Source organism: Tauraco erythrolophus, chromosome Z, assembly GCF_009769465.1.
Source record: "Tauraco erythrolophus isolate bTauEry1 chromosome Z, bTauEry1.pri, whole genome shotgun sequence".
NCBI lineage: Eukaryota > Metazoa > Chordata > Aves > Musophagiformes > Musophagidae > Tauraco > Tauraco erythrolophus.
The window spans coordinates 51069552-51090605 of NC_141496.1; the positions used below are offsets into that span (position 1 = coordinate 51069552).

The 21054-nt window shown below is 41.0% G+C and overlaps 2 protein-coding genes across 4 annotated transcripts in view; both read right to left on the reverse strand.

Annotated features, from left to right (window-relative positions):
* MCCC2 (methylcrotonyl-CoA carboxylase subunit 2) overlaps positions 1-1199 on the reverse strand; it is a 38119-nt gene extending 36920 nt beyond the window's left edge. Inside the window, exon 1 of the mRNA XM_086628929.1 lies at positions 1071-1199. Within this exon, the coding sequence (XP_086485055.1) occupies positions 1071-1199 (129 nt within the window). The remainder of the gene's footprint in view (positions 1-1070) is intronic.
* Positions 1200-3715: 2516 nt separating this feature from the next.
* The window catches only part of BDP1 (BDP1 general transcription factor IIIB subunit), a 58733-nt gene continuing 41394 nt past the window's right edge, over positions 3716-21054 (reverse strand). The window contains exons 30-43 of one of the 3 annotated variants that reach the window (XM_086628853.1): positions 20615-20740; positions 20297-20333; positions 18429-18512; positions 17539-17770; positions 16417-16565; positions 15632-15773; positions 14891-15047; positions 13645-13702; positions 11938-12127; positions 8606-8822; positions 7661-7703; positions 6476-6749; positions 4900-5143; positions 3716-4536 (exon numbers count right to left, since the gene is read on the reverse strand). In XM_086628853.1, coding sequence (XP_086484979.1) covers positions 4408-4536; positions 4900-5143; positions 6476-6749; positions 7661-7703; positions 8606-8822; positions 11938-12127; positions 13645-13702; positions 14891-15047; positions 15632-15773; positions 16417-16565; positions 17539-17770; positions 18429-18512; positions 20297-20333; positions 20615-20740 — 2082 coding nt within the window. In that variant the 3' untranslated portion in view covers positions 3716-4407. Of the gene's footprint in view, positions 4537-4899; positions 5144-6475; positions 6771-7660; positions 7704-8605; positions 8829-11937; positions 12128-13644; positions 13703-14890; positions 15048-15631; positions 15774-16416; positions 16566-17538; positions 17771-18428; positions 18513-20296; positions 20334-20614; positions 20741-21054 lie in introns of all 3 variants that reach the window. The other 2 variants (XM_086628852.1, XM_086628854.1) reach the window with 2 other exon arrangements.

Here is a 21054-nt window from a genome sequence, read left to right on the forward strand (position 1 = left end):
TTGGAACAAATTTGAAAACAAATGTGTGCCCTCCTGCCAGTTTCGATCTACACTCAAAATTACGTTTTTTCTGAGCCTAACTGTAAACATGATTTTTATCTTGAATATGAAGATGTTAATAACACCCCATTAAACTATTTACACCAGATGCAAGTACTGTTTTCTTCGTAAAGACAACCGCAACTCCGCCTATCCCTCCTCTTTCCCCTCAAAAGAAGATTCTTTCTGCCGGTGCCGTTTTCTGGAGGCATGACCATGACTTTGTAAAACTATTCCGCCTTACTCCAACTCAGCAATCCATCCGCAAATACAGGAAAATTTCCGATTTTGGAATCATGAGACACCGCCTCCAACCACTTCCAAACTCCCTGTCTCCGCTTCGCTAGCATCATATATCGACCAGCTCTTCAAAACGCTGAAGAGCCGGCGTTCTGACTGAAAAAAAAAAAAAAAAAAAAGGGTAAAAAAATCCCGTGATGAGGCAGACGATGGTACAAACCCACGTCCTTTTTACACGGGACCTTTACACCCGGCTTGAATGAAACGGACAGGGCCTGGCACCGAAGCAGTAAGACAGGGGGAGCAGCACTGTGAAACTCGGCCTGCGCGCAGGGTGCCCGCCCCGGGGCTGACCCGCAGCAGCGCCATGTCCTCCACCGCGCACCGGTGGTGTCCACCGGCCACTGGAACACCACCTGCGCAATGGCGGCTGCCCTGCTTGCGCTCAGAGCCCACGTCCCCCGGGTTTGTTCCTGTTCTCCCGCGGACGGCCGCGGGCACAGCACCCCGAGCTCCCGCAGCGCCGCTCGCGCCTCGCGCGTGGAGGCTTCTCCCGACAACCGGCCGGCCTGTCACAACCGGGGCGCGGAAGCGGAGGGCGGCCGAGCCGCGGGCCGGGGCAGGCCGGGAGGCCCCGCACTGGCCGCGCCCCGGCAGGGCCCCGCCGCAGCCCGGCTGCGGGAAGGCCGGCCCCTGACTCTGGCAGGTCCCCGGGGCTCGGCACCGCTGCCTGCCCCCAGCCCCGCCGCACGGGGAGGCGGAAGGAGCCGGGCCCGCCCGGACCGGCCTACCTGGTAGCGCGCGGAGCCCGCATCGGGGCGCGAGCCCACCGCCGCCGCCGCATCGCCGCGGTAGTCACGGGAGGGCGGCGCGGCGGCCGCGCGGCGGAGCAGCCGCCAGGGTCCCCGCAGCCGCAGCATGGCGGTAGCGCCGGGCCAGGCCGGGCCGGGCCGAGCCGAACAGAGCAGAGCAGAGCCGAGCCGGCCGTCCCAGGCCGCCGCCACTCCCCCTGTCACAGCCAATGGGCAGAACGGGGCCCCGAGGCCGCCCCGGGCCGGGCCGGCTCATCGTTGCCCGCGCGCAGCGGTGTCCGACAGGGGACTGGTGCGGCGCCCACCGCCCCGCCAGCGCCAGGGCCGAGCCCCGGCCCCCGCCCGCTCCGTCCTGCCGCTGGTGGCGTGGCTGCTACTTCGGGAATTGAACTCGATAAATCAAGGCAAAAGCCTTTTCCCTTCGCGGACCGCCGTCGGCACGCCGCAACTGCGTGCTCCGTTCAGCCCCCGTGCCCCGAGGTGCTGCAGGGCTGAAGAACTCCCTTTGAGAGAACTTTGTGCGAACGCTTCCCTCTCAAGACAGGATTACATCCTGTGCAACCCAGGAAAGCCCGTGCCCTTCCGACAAACGGGGGGGCTTTGCCATTAACTGCAGAACGGCTGAGACGCTGCAGTGATAGCGGTGGAATCCGCCCCGCACCCCCCCAAGCTCTAACCCCTTTGCTCGAGTTGCTTCCTCATTTGAAAGCTTTGCTGGCTTCCGGAATTCCTATTTTATTTTGTTTTTAAACCAGGCTACGGTATTTACAGAGAGATAGCCCTGGGAAGTCAGATAGCACGTAAATTAAGCTCTATTCTAAACCAAACCAAAACCACGTAAACAACAACAAAGCCCCTGTTAACGCGTATTCGGTCTGTTACCACCGTACCAGCAGGCCTCTGTGCATCCCAGTGCTGCAGCCGCAACTTCAGCCAGTCATTTAGCCCACGCTTTCGTCAACTTATTACACTTAACAGCACTTAAAAACTGCAGCTGATAGTCTAAGAGAAACGGCAACACGGGTTGTATAAAATCATTTATTCACATAATTTACATACAGTATATGACTACTTTCTTTGAAACAGAAAGCTTATAGGCGATGATCCAAGGCGTCAGACAACTATGCAAAGCGGTCTTATGCCACATCTTTGTAAGAATGCTAAACCGACAGGCATTGAGATTTCACTGATCTTTTCTTACATCCTTCACCATTATAAAACTTTCGTACACAAAACAGAACAAAGTTGTCTTACCGCTATTCAAATTAAATTTGTCCTTAAACAAAACCCAAAACCCACCTCTAACAAAGTGCATGTGGTTTGCTGCAGGGAAAAAAATGCGTAGCCCCAATTAACAAGGTCGATAAGGCACCTTAAATCTTAGTAATGAAATAGTTGTGGGCTTTTTTTTCCTTGTAATATGAATGTAAGCTAAAAATGCATGCAACCAAACATAGAATGGTTATCACCTCAGATAGTACTTAGGGCAATTATGTTATAGCCACTCCCCACAAATGTATTTTTGGGCTCTATCAGTGCGAATGATTTAAACATGCCACATGTATCAGGAACTAAATGCTTGCATACATAAAATAATATCTACAAGATATACAATACATGGAGCTTTATGTATAGATTAATCTATTTCATAATGTTTACAGTAAGACAATATTTAGATAAACATTTCAAGTTAAATTGTTTAGGTAAAGCACAAGGTACTGTCAGAACAGAAATGGTGGTGGTGAGTTTTTTGGTCTTTTTTTTTTTTTGAGGGTAGGGAGGTTGATAGCATGCTTTCAAGTAAGTTGCTGTACGCTGGGACTGTTCCTTTTCCAACACCTCAAGAAGATGCTGCAGCTAGCCAGGTTTGGTTGACAGAGGCCTGATAATGTAGCAATTTGCAGTAACAGTAGCTTTTCTGTGTATTTCTCCTTATTGGCAAAATTTTAAAGGCTCCTTCAGAAGCCTTGCCAGTAACTTCTGAAAAGGCAAATGTTCTTAAGCTTCATCAAGTATTTCAATATTAACTAGATACTTACATGAACATATTTGCCAGTAAATGATTATCCAGTCTAAAGCTGAAGATAGGTTTATTAAGAGCATAACAATACCATATAAACATCAGTTTTACTTTCATAATAAATAATTCATTTTGCAAAAGTACCTGTTGGTATTAACAGGAGAAAAATTTAGACTACTTAAATCTACACGCTCATGTTTGGTGTAGTAAGGAGTTTCAGAATAAGTACTGAATCTTTCAGTGACCACCTGACTGTGAGACTGCATGAACCTTGTTACCTCATCAAGACAATATTCTTGACGAGGAAAGTAAAAAATTAGACTAGTATTTTATAGCAAGTTACAGTAGAAGTAGACGTGCAACATGAGGAAAAGCATTTAAATTCAACTGCTTTGAAGCAGCAAATCCTCAAAGCAACCACACTGTATAGTCATTGTTTAAATCCAGTTTCTTTGTGCTCCCTTGCACATGGGAAACCAAGGAAGTCAGTGGATACACAAACACGTAAAATCAAGGAAAAGAAATGGTATCTATCCCCTTGTTTTCAAATTTAGAAGGAAATTAGCGTTTATACTAGGAAACATTAATCTCCCACTCCAATAGGACAGTTGCAAAGATTAACATTGTGTACCATCTTTTAGGAAAATGTGTTTTCTGGTTGTTCTCAATGCATTTTTAAGGAACTAAACCTATTTGGCTTTTCGGCTAAGGATCTTTTAATTTATGTAATAAAAAATTCTTACAAATATACATAATTTGGAGATGCTGTTAAAAATACCTGCAGTGCTGAACATACCTGTGTATTTACTACACAGCTTCCAGTATTTGCATCCTGATGTACAGAGATTATACGCTACATAAAAGGTTCATTCCTCCTTCTAACATACCAATGTAACATACTTCACAAAAAGAAGTAAAGAACTTGCATAACCAGTGCCACATGCTTTAGCATTAAAATTCAAAGGGATACTTGTCACAAGATTAAGCATTTTTTCATTGCACTTTTCTGGAAGATAGTCACACACTTGTTATCAGCGTCTGAACACGTGAAACCATAAACCCAGCAGGTGCTGGTCAGGTCCAATGACATCAGTGTGGTGGTTTAGGTTATGTCAACATTTTAAAAGTACCCAGGTCGCTTCAGGAGGAATCCATTTCATCTTTATAGAACTTATTAACAGCTTGGCTGACAGTAAGTGTGGCATAATGAACATCAGAACAAATTGTAACTTTTAAAAAATACTCTTTTCTTGTTGCATTATGCTCTCAGATCCCAGGATTTTATAAAGCAATTTGCTATTCTGAATCATCCACTTCCATAAAGATGTCACTGAAAAAATACTCTGAGATTCTGGTTGGCTCTCCTTGCTTCTCTTGATCTTTAGCAGAAAGGGGTGGCTTCTCAGATGGCTCATCACTTGGAACCTAGTAGAAGAAGAAAAGGCTGCTCTCAACAGTCTTAATCTGTGTGAGTGTATATGTGTGTGTGTGCATATTTCTATATGTGTATATATATACATACATATGTGCACTTGAGCTTCCAATTTAGATAGGCAGTTTAGACAAAAAAAAAATATCAGAGTTCACTGCAAAGATATATGTGCAGAGAAAAACCAACTTAGTTCCTTTATAAGCCTCCTAGACACGCACAACTCAACATCTATTCACTGGAGCAAATATCCTTCTCAAAACGTAAACACTGCATGCCTACCTACCCACTCCTGAAGTAACTATTTCGCTGTTCTTCGCATCTCAAAAACGCAAGGGCATTCAAAAACAAACACATACCATAACTGCAGCACCAGCAGCTACATTCTCGCACTCCATAGATGACGATGATGTGCTTGTAGAGGGAAGAGAACAAGATTCCCTATCATCCTTAGTGGATGGAGTGGGTTTTTTAAGACTTCGCTTTGGAGTCACAATCCGAGGTTTTTGGATCTTCCCTCTATTTCCTTTGGTATCTTCTGCAGATTCAGAACTACTTTTTTTGCAAATTAAAGACAAAAATCCCAATGGTTTTCGTCCACCCCTGTTCAAAACAAATACGGTCAGGATATCATAGGATTGCTCCATAAAAGGAAGATATAAACAGTATTACGGGAGTCCAACTCATTACACAGGAAACAAACACGCGCCTCTGAGATCTATGAAAATTCTAAGGAAAAAAAAAAAAACAAACAAAAAGTTGTTCTGAGAAAGGCTTTTGTATTACTGAATATTCTGGCATAAGAGTTTTTCAAAGAGTTACAGAGACTCTTGACAGTCTCCAACTCCGAGAACAAGAACCTGCTATTTGCTACTAAACCAGAGCCTGTAACAAGCCACCAGATCTTCAGAAAGAGATTTCAAGAAGAAAGGAGACATACTCCTGAAGAATGAACTGAAGAGAGCACCTTCATGCTATCAATGGAAAAACCAACCTGATTCCCAAGGATGTGGCCACAGCAGACTGTCTTAAACACCAGAAAGAAGACTATTTTCTGCAGGGTTTCAGCCTATTAACAGCATCACACCTAGTACCAGTGAACTTACGGAAGTCATAGTGATGAGGTAGGTACAGAGCGTATCAACTTTTCATGTTGTTAAGAGTTTACAACTTAGAAAGTAAACGTTAAGGCAAGGATTCTGATGTTAATGCATCATTACCCAGTTGCTGTGGATGTCCCAGGTACAAATAGCCAGTTTTGGTATTCAAACAAACATAATGAAAGAGTAAATAACAGTGTCAGAAGAGACCAGAGGAGCACCACAATCGAAATCAGCGAGCGCAAGAGCAATAGAGAGCAGGAACTCAAACACTTAAACATTATCAAAAGGTATATTAAGAAAATCCATAGTCGGATGGATAAAAAAATATCCTCTGAGCTGTCAAGGCTGAAACTCCTTTGGGGAAATGACACATCTTAAGTTAGTCCTAAAAATCCAGTGAGCTGAGTACTATACCAGTAACAAATCTTACTGGCAGAAGGACAAAAATCAAAACAAGTGGATGTACGTATATGTCACAACATTAGACTGAGCCAAGGAAAACAGCAATTATCCTAAATCCGTATCATAGCCAACGGATGTCTGCCTCACAAGACACTGGTATCTGTCAGTGTCTAAACAGACATACCATACATCCGTAGTGTCCCTTGGTCAATCCGTTCATTTAATGAATAAAATAATTCAAACTTCAAAGCAGACAGTTTGATCCTTTCTAATTTGCAGAAGAGGATAGATACTGTAACTCTTAGCCATGTAAGTCACAAACAATAGTACTGTCTTTGTAATACTAAGTGGAAAAAGGATATAAAAACCTCAATACAGAAACAAGGTCTTTTTTACAGAAAAGACTGACAAAACATTCTTGCATAAATACCTGAGTAATGGAGTTTTTGAAGATGATGCTAGGCTTCCAGTATTTTCCAACTGTCCAGATTCATGCACATCCCTTTGCTTTTCTTGTACACTTATTTCTCCTTTTCTGTTAGAGGTTAATCTAGACATGATCTCCTCTTCCTGTTTGGGTGATGAATTCTCAAGTGGTGCTTTCCCTAAGTTCTCCAAAGTCTGAGGTTGGCTTCTCTCAGCCAGTGGTGACACAGACTCAGGCACCAACACAGAAATAAGTACTTTTTTCTTTGCTGAAGCCTCTGTTTTTTGAAAAGGATTCTCTGTAACAGGAGTTGAGAGTCATTCAAGGGCTTCAGTTACTTAACTTCAGTGATAAAACGACAGCCCAAAAGACGCATGTGAATTTAAGATGGTTTGCACCATTACAAGTGCTGAATTTTTCTTCTTTTTTTTTGGCATTTCAGTTTTTTGAAGTCATCACTAAGAATTAAAAGTTCATAGTCTACTTTTAAAGCCTGTAAGATCTTACAGACTTTAATGTAATGGGGAATGTTACGGGGAAAAGCTGGTAGAAGTGTAGTTTTACAGTACAAGCCCTCTCCCTTGAAGCACACCACAGAACTTAGTCAAGTCATCTAGCAGTTTAAGCTTCCACAATTTAAAGTCTTTTTCAGGGCCAAAAAGTAGTTCTCCAAACCCTTCATGGGCTCAGATCACTGAAGACTACATTGTCAGCAATTCTGCTTTCCCTCTGATGCTTGAGAGGCAGATTAAGCTTTCAAATAATTACATTGTGCATACATTTTTTTAAAAAGACAAACACAAAATAAAATAAAAATAAATTATTTTGGCATAGTATGGTTAAAGTATCTTTGGTTATTAGTGCTGTCCAACAGGTGGAAATACTTGTTTAAGAGAAGATACCATGTTTAGTCCAAAAAACCTCCCAAATTTCACAAATAGACTAGCTACAGCAATGTTTTTAGAAGCATTATTAAAATAATAGCCAGTTATGTAATATAACGCAACTAGTTTATAGCAGAAAAAATGGAATGGTAGTACTAAGGTATTACTGGGAAAATTTGTTTCTACTTTTATGTTAGATAGCCCCAGACCGGACTATTTAGCACAATGACAACCAGTACTAAACTGTGATGTATTATGCATTTACATTCATTATACTTTGTTTCACAAGTTTAAGATTACCTACCAGAAGCTGTCATTGAAGCATTTGTGGATTTAATTGAATCACCCTGTATTTAAGAAAGAAAAAAAGTTTTTTCTCTATTTCTTTCAATACAGAAGAGACAATGAAAGTTGATAAAGTCATATCACATGCGTATGGTACTAAGGACGGGACTGATACAGAAGACTACATCTTCAGTACAGCATCATTCATCATAAACTCATTTATTGAGCAGGCTTATCAAGGTGTTCTCATGACAAACAACTCAAGACAAGGATGCCAAGATGAGAGGTCAAAGAAGGAGGATGATTGCTATCCAGTCCTTCCTAGAAAAGCTCTCGATCCTCTGGGGAATTATTACCCATTCCCTCACCCAAACACACTACAGAATCTTAGCCTACTCACAAAAATTAATGGTAGTCACTGCCACAAGCTTTGCCATATTCCAAGAGCACAAAGGGAAGCTGGAAACATACTGTCCAGTTCTTATTTGCAGCTTGTTCTTTTAAACTAACAGCCACTACGTTAAAAAATGGTAGGAACGTATCTATGAACTTCTTCATGTAATAGACACCATGAGGAATCATAACATCGTTCAGTGAACCTAGGCAGTCTCCAATGTACATCCAGAGTTTCCTCTTCTGCAATGTCATTGTCAGAAAGGCTGTCGTGAATGAACTAAATAAGACATATCACCAGTCTGGCTACTAGGAAGCTTAATAAAAAAACATGAGAGCCTCCAGATTTGAAAAAAAAAGACAGCCCAAACTAAACCAACAGCCCAAAAATTGTTGTAGAGTTCAAACCAAAAAGCATTCTATGGGTGTTGATTATCCTTTCAAGTCGTACAGGCAGTACCATTTTTAAGCAAGTGACACTGTTAAACAATAAATGTAATTAAAATGCTCTATTACATGTTATGGCATCTACACTATGCATAAAGACTCGCTTACCAAATTACCATCTCACCTTATAAGTGGTTTCCAAGTTACCTTCCACTACAGCAGGAGGCAGAGCTTTCTTGGCCGGAGGAAAATCATTCTCTTCAAGCTCATCAGCTGACCTTTTTTGAGTTGTCTGCAAATTTGGGTGGGGCTCTACTGATACACTTGCTGGTTGTTTTGTATCCATACTGCTGTTTAAAGGCTCAGCAAGTCCATCAGCTGCAGTTGTCAAGGATCCAATGCTGTTTATATATAAAGTCGTTATTGGGACTGTACAAGAAGCCAAAATTTACCTTGTATAACATTTCTGTATGGAAATTACACATGGATGTACGGTGATGCTTTTTCTTGCTTAATGTCAATATTAACTTCAAATGTACTATTTACTACCAAGAAACATTTTGCAGCGTGATCTTGAGTTAGAGTTAAGTTTTTTCTAGTCATAATTGAATAGAATTACTTCAGAAGCTCTTCTATTCGAACTCCATTTGCTATTTTCATAAAATGTAAAAAAAGGACAACTGATTAACTACTCTAGAAAATCCTAAAATACAGTATTATTTAAATGCACAGTTGAATCATCATCCCTACACCCTTCCACCCCCCTCCAACCCCACAGTATGATCTCAACAGATGGCAAGACATCTAGAGAAGCAGCAGAGACTAGGGAAATAGGATGAAGCTGTATGGGAACAGTTAAGACAGAAGATGGACCCTAACTCTAGTTATGATCTGAGGACTTAAATTAATATAGGAATAAGTTTTTCTACAACTTTGCAACCATTTCTTATTCTTTAGAATGTCTTTTTCCTTTGGTGTGGACAGTTTTCCTCCCAAACTGACCATGAGATTTAGTTCAATTGTAACATTGAAATAACAGTGGTGTTAGATTGCATTGAGGAGTACTCCTTGTAGAAGAAACTCAAACCCTTTGTATCACGGTACTGCAAACCAACTATTACTCTGTTGAGTAATTAATTTCTTTGCTTTTTCAGCTCTTCTGCCTTTTGAACATGGCACAAACTCAAGAGAATATCTGAATTTACATCCATTGTTTCTCATGTCCTCCAGAAGACCATCTACGCTAAAAATCTGGAAGAGCAATTAATCATAGAATCATAGAATGGTTAGGGTTGGAAGGGACCTTAAAGATCATCTAGTTCCAACCCCCCTGCCATGGGCAGGGAAACCCTCCACTACACCAGGTTGCCCAAAGCCTCATCCAACCTGGCCTTGAACACTTCCAGGGATGGGGCATCTACAACTTCTCTGGGCAATCTGTTCCAGTGCCTCACCACCCTCTGAGTGAAAAATTTCTTCCTTAGATCTAATCTAAATCTCTCCTCTTACAATTTAAAGCCATTGCTGCTTGTCAAAAGTCCCTCTCCAGCTTTCCTGTAGGCCCCCTTTAAGTACTGGAAAGCTGCTATAAGATCACCCCAAAGCCTTCTCTTCTCCAGGCTGAACAGCCCCAACTTTCTCAGCCTGTCTTCATAGCAGAGGTGCTCCAGCCCTTGGATCATCTTCATGGCCCTCCTCTGGACTCACTCCAGCAGCTCCATGTCCTTCTTGTGTTGGGGACTCCAGAGCTGAACGCAGTATTCCAGGTGGGGTCTCACGAGAGCAGAGTTGAGGGACAGAATCACCTCCCTCGACCTGCTGGTGGCATGGATTCTTTTGATGCATCCCAGGATACGGTTAGCTTTCTGGGCCGTCAGCGCACATTGCCGGCTCATGCTGAGCTTGTCATCCACCAGCACGCCCAAGTCCTTTTCCTCAGGGCTGCTCTCAATCCATTCTCCGCCCAGCCTGTACTTGTGCTTGGTATTGTCCTGACCCACAGGCAGGACCTTGCACTTGGCCTTGTTGAACTTCATGAGGTTCTCACAGGCCCACCTCTCCAGCCTGTCAAGGTCCCTCTGGATGGCATCCCTTCCCTCCAGCGTGTCCACACCACCGCACAACTTGGTGTCATCTGCAAACTTGCTGAGGGTGCACTCAATCCCACTGTCTATATCACCAACAAATATGTTAAAAAGCACTGGCCCCAGTACTGATCCCTGAGGAATACCACTCGTCACTAGCCTCCAACTTGGACATTGAACCGTTGACCACAACTCTTTGAGTGCGACCATCCAGCCAATTCCTTATCCACCGAGTGGTCCATCCATCAAATCCATGTCTTTCCAGTTTAGAGACAAGGACGTCATGTGGGACAGTATCAAATGCTTTGGATAAGTCCAGGTAGACGATGTCAGTCGCTCTTCCCCTATCCATCAATGCTGTAACCTCATCATAGAAGGCCACCAAGTTAGTCAGGCAGGATTTGCCCTTAGTGAAGCCATGTTGGCTGTCACCAATCACCTCCTTATTTTCCATGTGCCTTAGCATAGTCGCCAGGAGGATCTGCTCCATGATCTTGCTGGGCACAGAGGGGAGACTGACTGGCCTGTAGCTCCCTGGGTCTTCTTTTTTCCCCTTTTTAAAAATGGGGGCTATGTTTCCCCTTTTCCAGTCAGTGGGAACTTCACCAGACTGCCATGACTTCTGCCAGCTCCCTCAGGACCTGCGGATGCACCTCATCAGGTCCCATGGACTTGTGCACCTTCAGGTTCTTTAGGTGGTCTCGAACCTGATCTTCTCCTACAGTGGGTGGTTCTTCATTCTCCTAGTGCCTGCCTTTGCCTTCCGTGACTTGGGCTGTGCAGCTGGAGCTCTTGCCAGTGAAGACTGAGGCAAAGAAGTCATTGAGAACCTCAGCCTTCTCCATATCCCGGGTAGCCAGGTCCCCCGTTTCCTTCCAGAGAGGGCCTACATTTTCCCTAGATCTCTTTTTATCCCTGACATATCTATAGAAGTTTTTCTTGTTGACTTTGATGTCCCTGGCCACATTTAACTCTATCAGGGCTTTGGCTTTCCTAACCTGATCTCTGGTTGCTCGGACAATTGCTCTGTATTCAGAGCAATTGTAATCAAGAGCTACTTTACAAAACTGTTGAAGTACGGTAAAAATGCAAACATGCTTAGATTTTTCATTTCAATTACTTTACATTTTCAGTATCCATGGCAGAATAGACTCAGGCTGGACAAATAACTTCTACTAAAAGGGAAGAGTTGTTTTAAAAGATAAATCAGAATTAAGGTTTACACCAAAATCTCAGTTAATTAGAACACTAACTTTAAATCACTGTTGAGATCTTTCTCAAAACTGATTGGAGCCCTTTTCAGTTTCTTAAATCTCTGACCAGTCTGCTAAAATTATTTCCTCTTGCATTTCTTCTCTTAAGAAGTTCTAATCTGTAATGCACATTCAGGGAACAAAAAGTGTTTCACTTTGCTCAAAAATAAAGCATTTACCTCTCCACTTCGGCCACGCTTGTTTCACTTGCATTTATTGGGCTTATAAGTATGGGGGCTGGTAGTAATGGTTCTGAAGTTTGTTCCAGCAAAGCAGATGCATCAAACTCTTTTGAGTCAGCTGAGATTTCCACCAACGTTAAAATGAATGTCTGTTCCTCCTCTGGACATCTCTGATCATTGTTCACTACTGTATTTTTTTTCAGGGAAATAAAGAACAAAAATCTATTACTCACATGTTCTCTTCATGCCCTCCCTACCTTGAGTAATTAAATTTTAGGCACTCATTTCTCCAGGGAAAAAGGCACTAGGGATATCCTTAAGACAATATGCTTCCTTTCTTTTCAGATAAGATATGCATTGTCACCCCCATGGAGCCTATTCATTGCATTCAGAATGAAGAATATTAAAAACGCCTAGTAGGGAGGGAGCTTCTAAAATGGTGTTCTAGCATTAAAGAACAATTTGCAGTTTAATTAAACTTGTGTAATGGTGGTCAAATGGCCCTCTGTCTTTAATTGCAACTGTCAGATATTAAGAGTTACTTCTTTAAATGGCAGGAGTCTGCTGTTTTGATGGTAAACACAACGAATTCCCCTCACTGCAGACTTGCAAAAGAGGACCTGAGAAGTATAGTCTTTAATTTAATAAATGAAAAATATAAATAATTTAGGCAGCATATGGACATTAACAGATAACTGCCAACTGCTATCTGTTAGAACGAGTTTAAGGAGAGAATATTTGTAAAGTCTTCAAAAGTTGGAAAACAACAGTGCTGCTCCATTACCTAAGACAGCTCTCATTCCTGATGATGTAAAGCTGCTGTTTTTCCAACCTCAACTCACTTTGGTTCTTTATCTAATTAAAGATGATTTAAGATACTCGGTCTCAAGATCCTTGCAATAAAAGATACTTTTCTAAAAAGAAGTATTAGCCCTATCTTTTGCATATGCTCAGGAGTTATAACTTTGGACTGCAGTTTCCACATACAGCAAGTATTCTGGGATTCTGACACAGCAATTTACCCATACTTTAGACAAGTTATTGGTTTCAAACCAGCTCCATTTCAATTTGTTTTAGGGAAAAGCAGCCATCACTATACCTTTCATCGCATCTAATCAGTTAGGAGTTCATCTGCTGACTCACTACAACTAAAGAGAGAAGTCTGGATGTCTTCTTCCTTTTTCTCCCTCTCTTCTCCTTTCCTCCCTGCTCCACACTTACACGGTCCAGCCCTCCTACTCACACAACTCTGACACTGGCCTTCACTCGACAACTTCATAAGCCACAATAGCTCACTAAGCCAGTGGAAAACTACAGAGGTTCTCTCCCTCTGTCAAGCTCAATTTTTGATGGGTGAGTGAGTCAGAGACTCATAAAAGGCTCTAACAAGTGCTACAGCTCGCACAAGCTGAGCAGCAGGAGCTCAGAGCAGGGAGGAGAGAGTAAGTAGTTTCCCTTCCACTGATGTTTAACTTAAAGTGCTATTCAAAAAGTTCCCAAGTCTAGTTTGTGTTCATGAAATGTACTAAGAGCCTAGGGAGGGGAATGGCACTGTGCTGTCGTTGTTTTTGCTAGTGAAATAGATTGATTAATCGTGTCAATGAAAACATTTTAAATCTTTTTTTTTTTTCAATTCATCTTCACGTTAACTGCAAGATACGGAAGTGTGGGCTTTTGCTAACTTAGAATATTAGCAGATTATACCTGAAGTCTCTTCGGTGCTGCTTATGCACTGTTGTTGAGAATCAGCACAAGCTTCCTTCTAGAAATAACACATTTGAAATAAAACGAGTTAATAAATCTGAGAAATAACTCTAGAAAACAGGAAAGAAACAAAGCATGTCACATGCTGAAGAGCCAAAAAAACTAATGATATCATCATAATCGCATTTTGTCAGCTTTTACTTCTAGCTATGCTAGGATGAAGGATATTAGCCTGACAAGGACAAGAAACACTTGGGCAATATAAAATTTATACATAGCTCTTTGTCTCTATTGATGGTTTGTCAAAATAAATTTATATTTCCTACAGCACAACTCTGTCAGAGATGACTCACATAACAAATTGTTCAGTGGCACTAAGAACACAAATTCCCCATACCATTACAAAACCACTGAGTACCAAATTAAAACACCAAGCTGTGCAACTCATCTGTCCCTTTCCTTTTACGGCATGTACCTTTGCTAAAAACAGGAATACTCCCCTGCACGTTGTCTCTTCTTACACTCCCTGCCAATCCTGCAAGAGCCAGATCATTCTTGTACCTTGTCCTAACGTAAGATCAACCTTGACACATCAACAGGTTGCACTGGGGAAACAAGCTACTACCCATCAGCTGTTCCACCGTAACTGTACGTACATTGATCTCGGGCAACACTAGAAAACCTGAGAGAATTGAGAATGAATCTTTCTCTCATGAAGAAATAAGATACTTCTTGTTTATACTAGAACAGGGGTATGCAAACCACTGCAAAGAAATGGATGTGAAAGACATACTGTTTGTCCATGATAATACAAGTGAAACTCTTAATTGGGTTTTGAAATAAACGGGAAAGAGCATAGCAAAGGATGAAGTTTGTTTTAAAAAAAGCAAATGAAGGTGACAATGAAAATGCTGCATCCATCAGTGATGTTTTAACTTAAATTTAATTTAAATGAATATAATGAACACAGGAGTCCTGGGTAACTCCTTCCACCAAAACTCTTCAAAATATTGCTCAAAATTTTGCTAATACATTCATCATTTATTACTGAAATGATATAAACTGAGGCTTGCAAAGATTAAGTTTGTCTGAAAGATTAAGTTTGGTTATGCCTTTGCAAAAAAGAAAGTTTCACTCACCAGCTGAAGTAGCAGGTCGTTAAAATGGGTGAGTACATTTGCACTGAAAACCTCTTCCTTTACAGAAACTCAGCACTTCTAGACTGTAATTAAATTAAGTTCTTTACCTGAGCAAAGTTGATGGTGCCTATATTGTGCTCAGGAAGTCCATCCACAGAACTTTGATTTGGATAATTCTCTAGTCCAAGGTGAGATTTTACAGGTTTTGGTAATGCAGTTGCAGGTCTTAAATTTCCACAAGCATCTCCCATCTCTTCTTCTGTTCTGTAAGGTATATATCTAGTCAGTTTAAAACCAAGTGAAGATACCTTGTGCGTGGAGTAAATTCTGTATAATTATTTATTTAATATTAAGCTTATGCAGTTACAGAGAAACAGGGCACCTGTCTAAAAACTACATCATTCTACTAAACAAAATGCATAATCTTCAAACAAGTCTACATAAAGTTATTTCAGGAAAAAGCCTCCCTAACACCATCCATTGAGATTTTACCACTAAAAGCATGACCAAGCAGTAAGCCTTACAAGCTTAACATTTCCAAATTGATCAACTCTTTAACATTTCCTTCCAGACACAGTTTCATAGGAGACAATTAAACAGCCAGGTGACTACTAAGTTCTGAAACGGCAAACGTAAGTTAATGATTTAGCTCCAAAAGCTGTAGGACAACATGCAAGAGAGAAAAACCTTAAAAATAAAAGTCTAAACTGTACACTTACATGCATAAAAATACACAATATCTGTAAGCACACTGTTTCAATCACAGGCACATACTGCACGTGCACCTCAGCTGCATGTTTTAAGAGACTTTAGGAATAAAGTGAATATTAACTGATGATTCTTCCTACCTCTCAGTTTTGTCTACTTGCTTGGTAAGTTCCATACTTCTAGCTGCAAAATCATGAAGAACTGAAGAATCACTTGCAGTTGGTCTGATCTGTTCTAGTTCCACCTTCTGCATTTCTGCAGTACCTATCAGGGCTGCAGACTCTAAGATACACAAGAATAAAAATTAAAATATTTTTTTGTGTGCGTGTATATGTATATATATACACATATAATTTTTACATATAAGCTTTTGTATATTAAAATGCATACATATGTAGATGTGTATATATAAACACACTACAAAATTATTAACAATTTTGCTGTATATGTACACATTTCATATAAATGAGACACATACACATATCTTATCTTGCCTTTGGTATGTTGTGCATTTTGCCAGTGATATGAAGATAATTAAGAGCCTGAAGACCACCTTTATTTGTAATTGTTTTAAGAATACCAAAACAATTCTGCGTATCTCTCCTTCTAGGTTTAATAGAAGGGAAAGACAATAATAAATAGAAAAAAGTACGCTGTATTGTACTGTATTTCTGTAATCAGCAGTCCAGAATTTAAGACCTGCACAGAAAAGCTGCTATTCAAATTTAATTTAATTTTATACTGAAAGGTATACTTATGTGAAAACTATACCATAAATGGATGCCCTACGTTACAGTGGTGATGCATCATCTGTGAACATGAACAGAGAGTGAAGACTACTTTTAGCTTTATTTCATTTCATCAAGAGATGTCAATCCATCAGAAGAAACCATTTTCAGAACCCTACGATAAGAAACAGGCTTACCACTTTGAACTCGCTCTAGTTGTTCCGCAAGTACATCGGTGTTAAGTGACTCCTGAATTATGTTTTCATTAGACCTCAATATTCCAAAGTCTGGCTCAGGCTTCAGAAGTCTGCCTCTCATACCATTCACTATAGGCAAAGAACTATCACTACAAGTAAAAAGGAAAAATGCCATCAATATAGTACTTGATTTTTGACAGTTACTTTTGAGATGAAATTAGTGTTTTGAGCAAAGATCAATGTGCAGAGAAGAGGTAAGAGAGAAGGAGTAGATGAGACAAAGAAGAGCTGAAATACAGGCTGCAGCTGGCAGAGGAGACAGAACAAAAAATAAAAATCATCTGGGAATTGGAACAGGCAGGTATACTACAAACTAGTATGTTCCCTACCTACAGAGAAAAATGAATAATTGAAATATTTAAAAAACCTGAGAAGATCAGAAATCTAACACTGATCCCACAGTAGTAAGTTCTGGTTAATAACATAATGAAAGAACCACTGGACTTATGGTAAAATATATTTGTAATTTTTCAGAGGAGTATAATCTGATAGTTTGTTCAAGCAATTGACAAGTTAAATAGTCTTTCAAATAATGCAACATGATCACCAGCAGATTTTTTCTGAAAAGGTGTTCTGTCAAGCTGTTTCAACACTCACAAATGCTTGAACAAAATTAAAAAACATAAAGCATTAAAAACCATAATGATAGAAGATCAACTGGTTCCTTGACATCCCTTCACTCTAAATCTTTTATCTGTATCCCACACCAGCAGTGACACTTAAGCAATTTGCCTGATTAGCTGTAAAGTACTTTGGAAAAATAAGCTTGGTAATTAACAGTAATCCATACTAACTAAGTCTGAATATTCTTTTATCCCCTACCAGGGTAAACTTAACTTCAGGAGTGAAGAACAACTTCTACATCCTTAAAATTACATACCAACATCTCATAAAAGTCTTAAGAAAGAGACAAGTGGGGTTTTCCAGATTACATACCAAATTACATAATTTGAGAAACCTTTGCTAAAGCAAGACTGTTTGCAATTCAATAAAAACGCCTGAAAGAACCTAGCAAAAGTAAGTAGTGTCAGAGCATCTCTCTCAATGAAGTAGTGATTTAACCTGGTATCCGTAGCATTTTTCTCAAGATATTCTTCGACACCTATTCTTGCGCCAGTGCTTTGATCATCTACATTAATGTTGCTTCCATCCTCAGAAGGGATCAATTCCTTGGTAGAAGCATCTGAAGAAAGTAAATCCTGACTAGGAGTTCTATTCTGTTTGGAGTAGGCGTGGGTTACAAGGCTACTGGCCATGTCCAGCTCATCCTGAGCAGGTAACAAGTGTGTCCATTCTGATCAGAACAATAAACAGAACAGAAAAGCATAATTTAGAAGACTGAAGTTTCGCATGAATATAAAGCTATTTTACAGATACTGAATTTCAAACGTCATTAACAAAGTCTGCATTCTCCAAAGATGCAGATTCAAATCCCAGGTAAATGCGCTCCTAAGATCACACTTTTGATAGCAAGAATGCAGAAACTAACATTCAACCAATTAAACCAGATAACAAATTCTAAATGAAAGTTGACAAAAAACTAGACTAAACTAAGGTAATTTCAGGTTGTAGCTAATTAGGTGGAAAAAGCTATGCTTCAGGTTGAAGGCCTGAAAAGACCACAAATAGTTACAGTTGTCTGTAAGCCTGATTCCTTTCTAGTCCAATTTATGTGACCAAATTAATTCGAATTCCTTGTTCCTAAAACAGGTCTTAGAAACATCTTTCTAGCACAGTGATGCAGTTGGCAGTACCCAGTAAGGTGCCTTACTCTTTCCAGCCAACCTGCACTGCCTAGTCTCGCTACGCGTTACAATTCACAAAGACTAAAAGCATAAAAGACCTCTTGCCATACAGCAGCATGTGGAAAAGCTTTGCAGCCACTGCTCCATCCCCCGTTATGTGGACCCAGAAAGTACACGCAAGGCTTTGTCCCATAAATCAGATCATACCTTCAGTGCTTGTTTTTAACTGGAACATTGGATCACCCATTGCAAGTAAAGTCATGGCAGCTTCAGTGCTTCCATCACTAATTCCTGCAAAGTTGTTCACACATGTAAGTCTTAAGCACATCAACCAGAAACTCACTTCTCCATATTCAAAAAGAATTTGACACTATCATCAATATAGTAAAGTAAGTATTTTTTAAATTGTTGCCATTCACGGATAAAGATGATGGTAGACAGGCAGCAATTCTGATCCACTAAATTCAAACTATTGTAAAAACACTGAGCCACAAGATTATTCCCTTCAACGGTGTACTGGGTACAGGTGGCAAGGTGTTGGCAGCAGGGGAGCTGCCCTGGACAAAGCTGGTTCCAACTGACCCACTGCAGAACACATCTGAGCCTATCAGCCAAGACGGTGGCACCTTTGGGAAACATATTTAAGAAAGAGAAAACGTTGCACAGCAGCGAAGAGTGAAGGAAAGTGTCAGAAACAACCCTGCAAATGCCAAGGTCGGTAAGGAAGGAGGGTGAGGAGGTACTCCATGCGTGGGAGCAGAGATTCCCCTGCAACCTTAGGAGGAGACCTTGGTGGAGCAGGTAGATATTTCCTGAAGCAACTGCATCCTGTAGAGGACCCATGGTGAAGCAGACTTATCCTGATAGACTGTACCTGATAGGAAGGAATCCCACACTGGAGCACAGGAAGAGTGTGAGGAGGAAGAAGCAGCAGAGATGAAGTGTTAGGAACTGGCTGCAACACCCATTCCCCACCCTGCTGTGCCACTTGCGGGGAGGAGGCAGAGGAGTGGGAAATGAAGGTGTGAAGTTGAGTTTATTAAGAAGGTGGGAAGGGGAAGATGTTTTAGTTTTTATCTTCGTTTCTCAGCATCCTACCCTATTTTGTTTGGCAATAGATTAAATTAATTTTCCTCAAGTTGAGCCTCTTTTGGTAAGTAATTTCTTGTCTTTATCTCAAAACAGGAGCTTTTCCATTTTATTTTCTCCTCTCATCCTGTAGAGGAGGAAGAGTGGGAGAGCAGCTGGGTGAGCACTTTGCAGCTGGCCAAAGGTCAGCTCACCACAAATGAGAAAGAAAGAGGTAACAGTTTAATCACAGAAATCTGTAACCTATAATGTTGATCCATATTCCAGTTTAGACTCCCGATTCCTAATGTGTACCCAGCATACATCCCTTTGCCTGTCACTAACTGGTCACATCCAACACAACATTTCCATCCTCTAAAGCTATTGTACTGAAATAACTTGAAAGAACAAAGTAGGCTTTCCCCCTTCAACTAAGACAGTTACCCACTCAATTTCCAGTGCTTCCTAGGAAGATGCATTGAGAATATATTCAAATTTAAAAGCGAAAGCTATTCGAAAAATTAATAGATCCATAACGTATCTCACATGGAAAGAATATTTGCTTCTGGAAGACTGTGATCACAGTCTATCACACAGTTTCAAATATTAAAGTCAGAGACCACAGAGATAACAAAGCAATGAATCCACCCACTCTTTGTATCACTCAGTCACACACCAAGCGAGCTGCAAGTAAGCACTTGCGAAGTTTCCTCTTCTCCTAGTACAACTAACCACAGCACGGGAACGTGACAGATGGGATACACAAAAGGCACATTCTGACCCTGGGAAAAAGAACCTTGCAATACTTGGTCCCCCTTCTTCATAGACAACAGTAAGAAAATAAATGGTTTAAATCTCCTCCAAAACATAAAAGCATTCAGTTCTCAAGAGCAGGTTTTTAATAAGATATATAAAGATTATATAAACCTCCAAACTTCCAGCAAGAATAACGATATATTGGTAGCAAGTTAACAAGAAAGATATGAAAAAGATTGTTTCATATCTACCTCTGTCCGCCTCTGGATTTTCATTTACAGTTGTCGCCTTAAATAAAAGGAAAAAGAATATCAAAGTTCTATATAAGGTGAGTCTACAACTTTAATTTAATTCTTACAGGTAAATTCTCTGCCCAAAGGTTACCCTGGCTTTGAAAGTGTAATTTAAAGGCTAACAATATTTACTTAAATAGCTCTCCCATAGCTGTGTCCTTCACATCTGTGTAGGACAGTTAAGAATCTATTAAGCTGTACTGTTACAAGCAGACATGGCAGCCAGGCACTGTCCACTTAGCTTTGTATGTGCTGTGAAACAAGAAAAGAAAGGACGTTCTTACAGCTGTTGAGGATGCTTACCTTTTCCTCCCTCTGTACCACTGGTTCGACAGATGCAAGAGAGAGACTTTCAACATCAGTTGCCACCTGCACATCTGGTATATTCACAGATATTTCCAACTGTAAAAACAATTTTAAAAGTACTTCAGTTCATCAGTCCCAAAATAACATCTGTCAAAGCTTTTGTCTTCCTGCTCTTTGCCCCAGCAAGTAGGCTGGGAGTGGACAAGAGGTCAGGAGAGCACAGAGCCAGAACAGCTGACCCAAACTGAACAAAGGGATATTCCATATCATACAGAATCACAGAATGTTAGGGATTGGAAGGGACCTCAAAGGATCATCTAGTCCAATACCCCGCCGGAGCAAGACCACCTAGATTATATCACACAAGAACGTGTCCAGGCAGGTTTTGAACATCTCCAGAGAAGGAGACT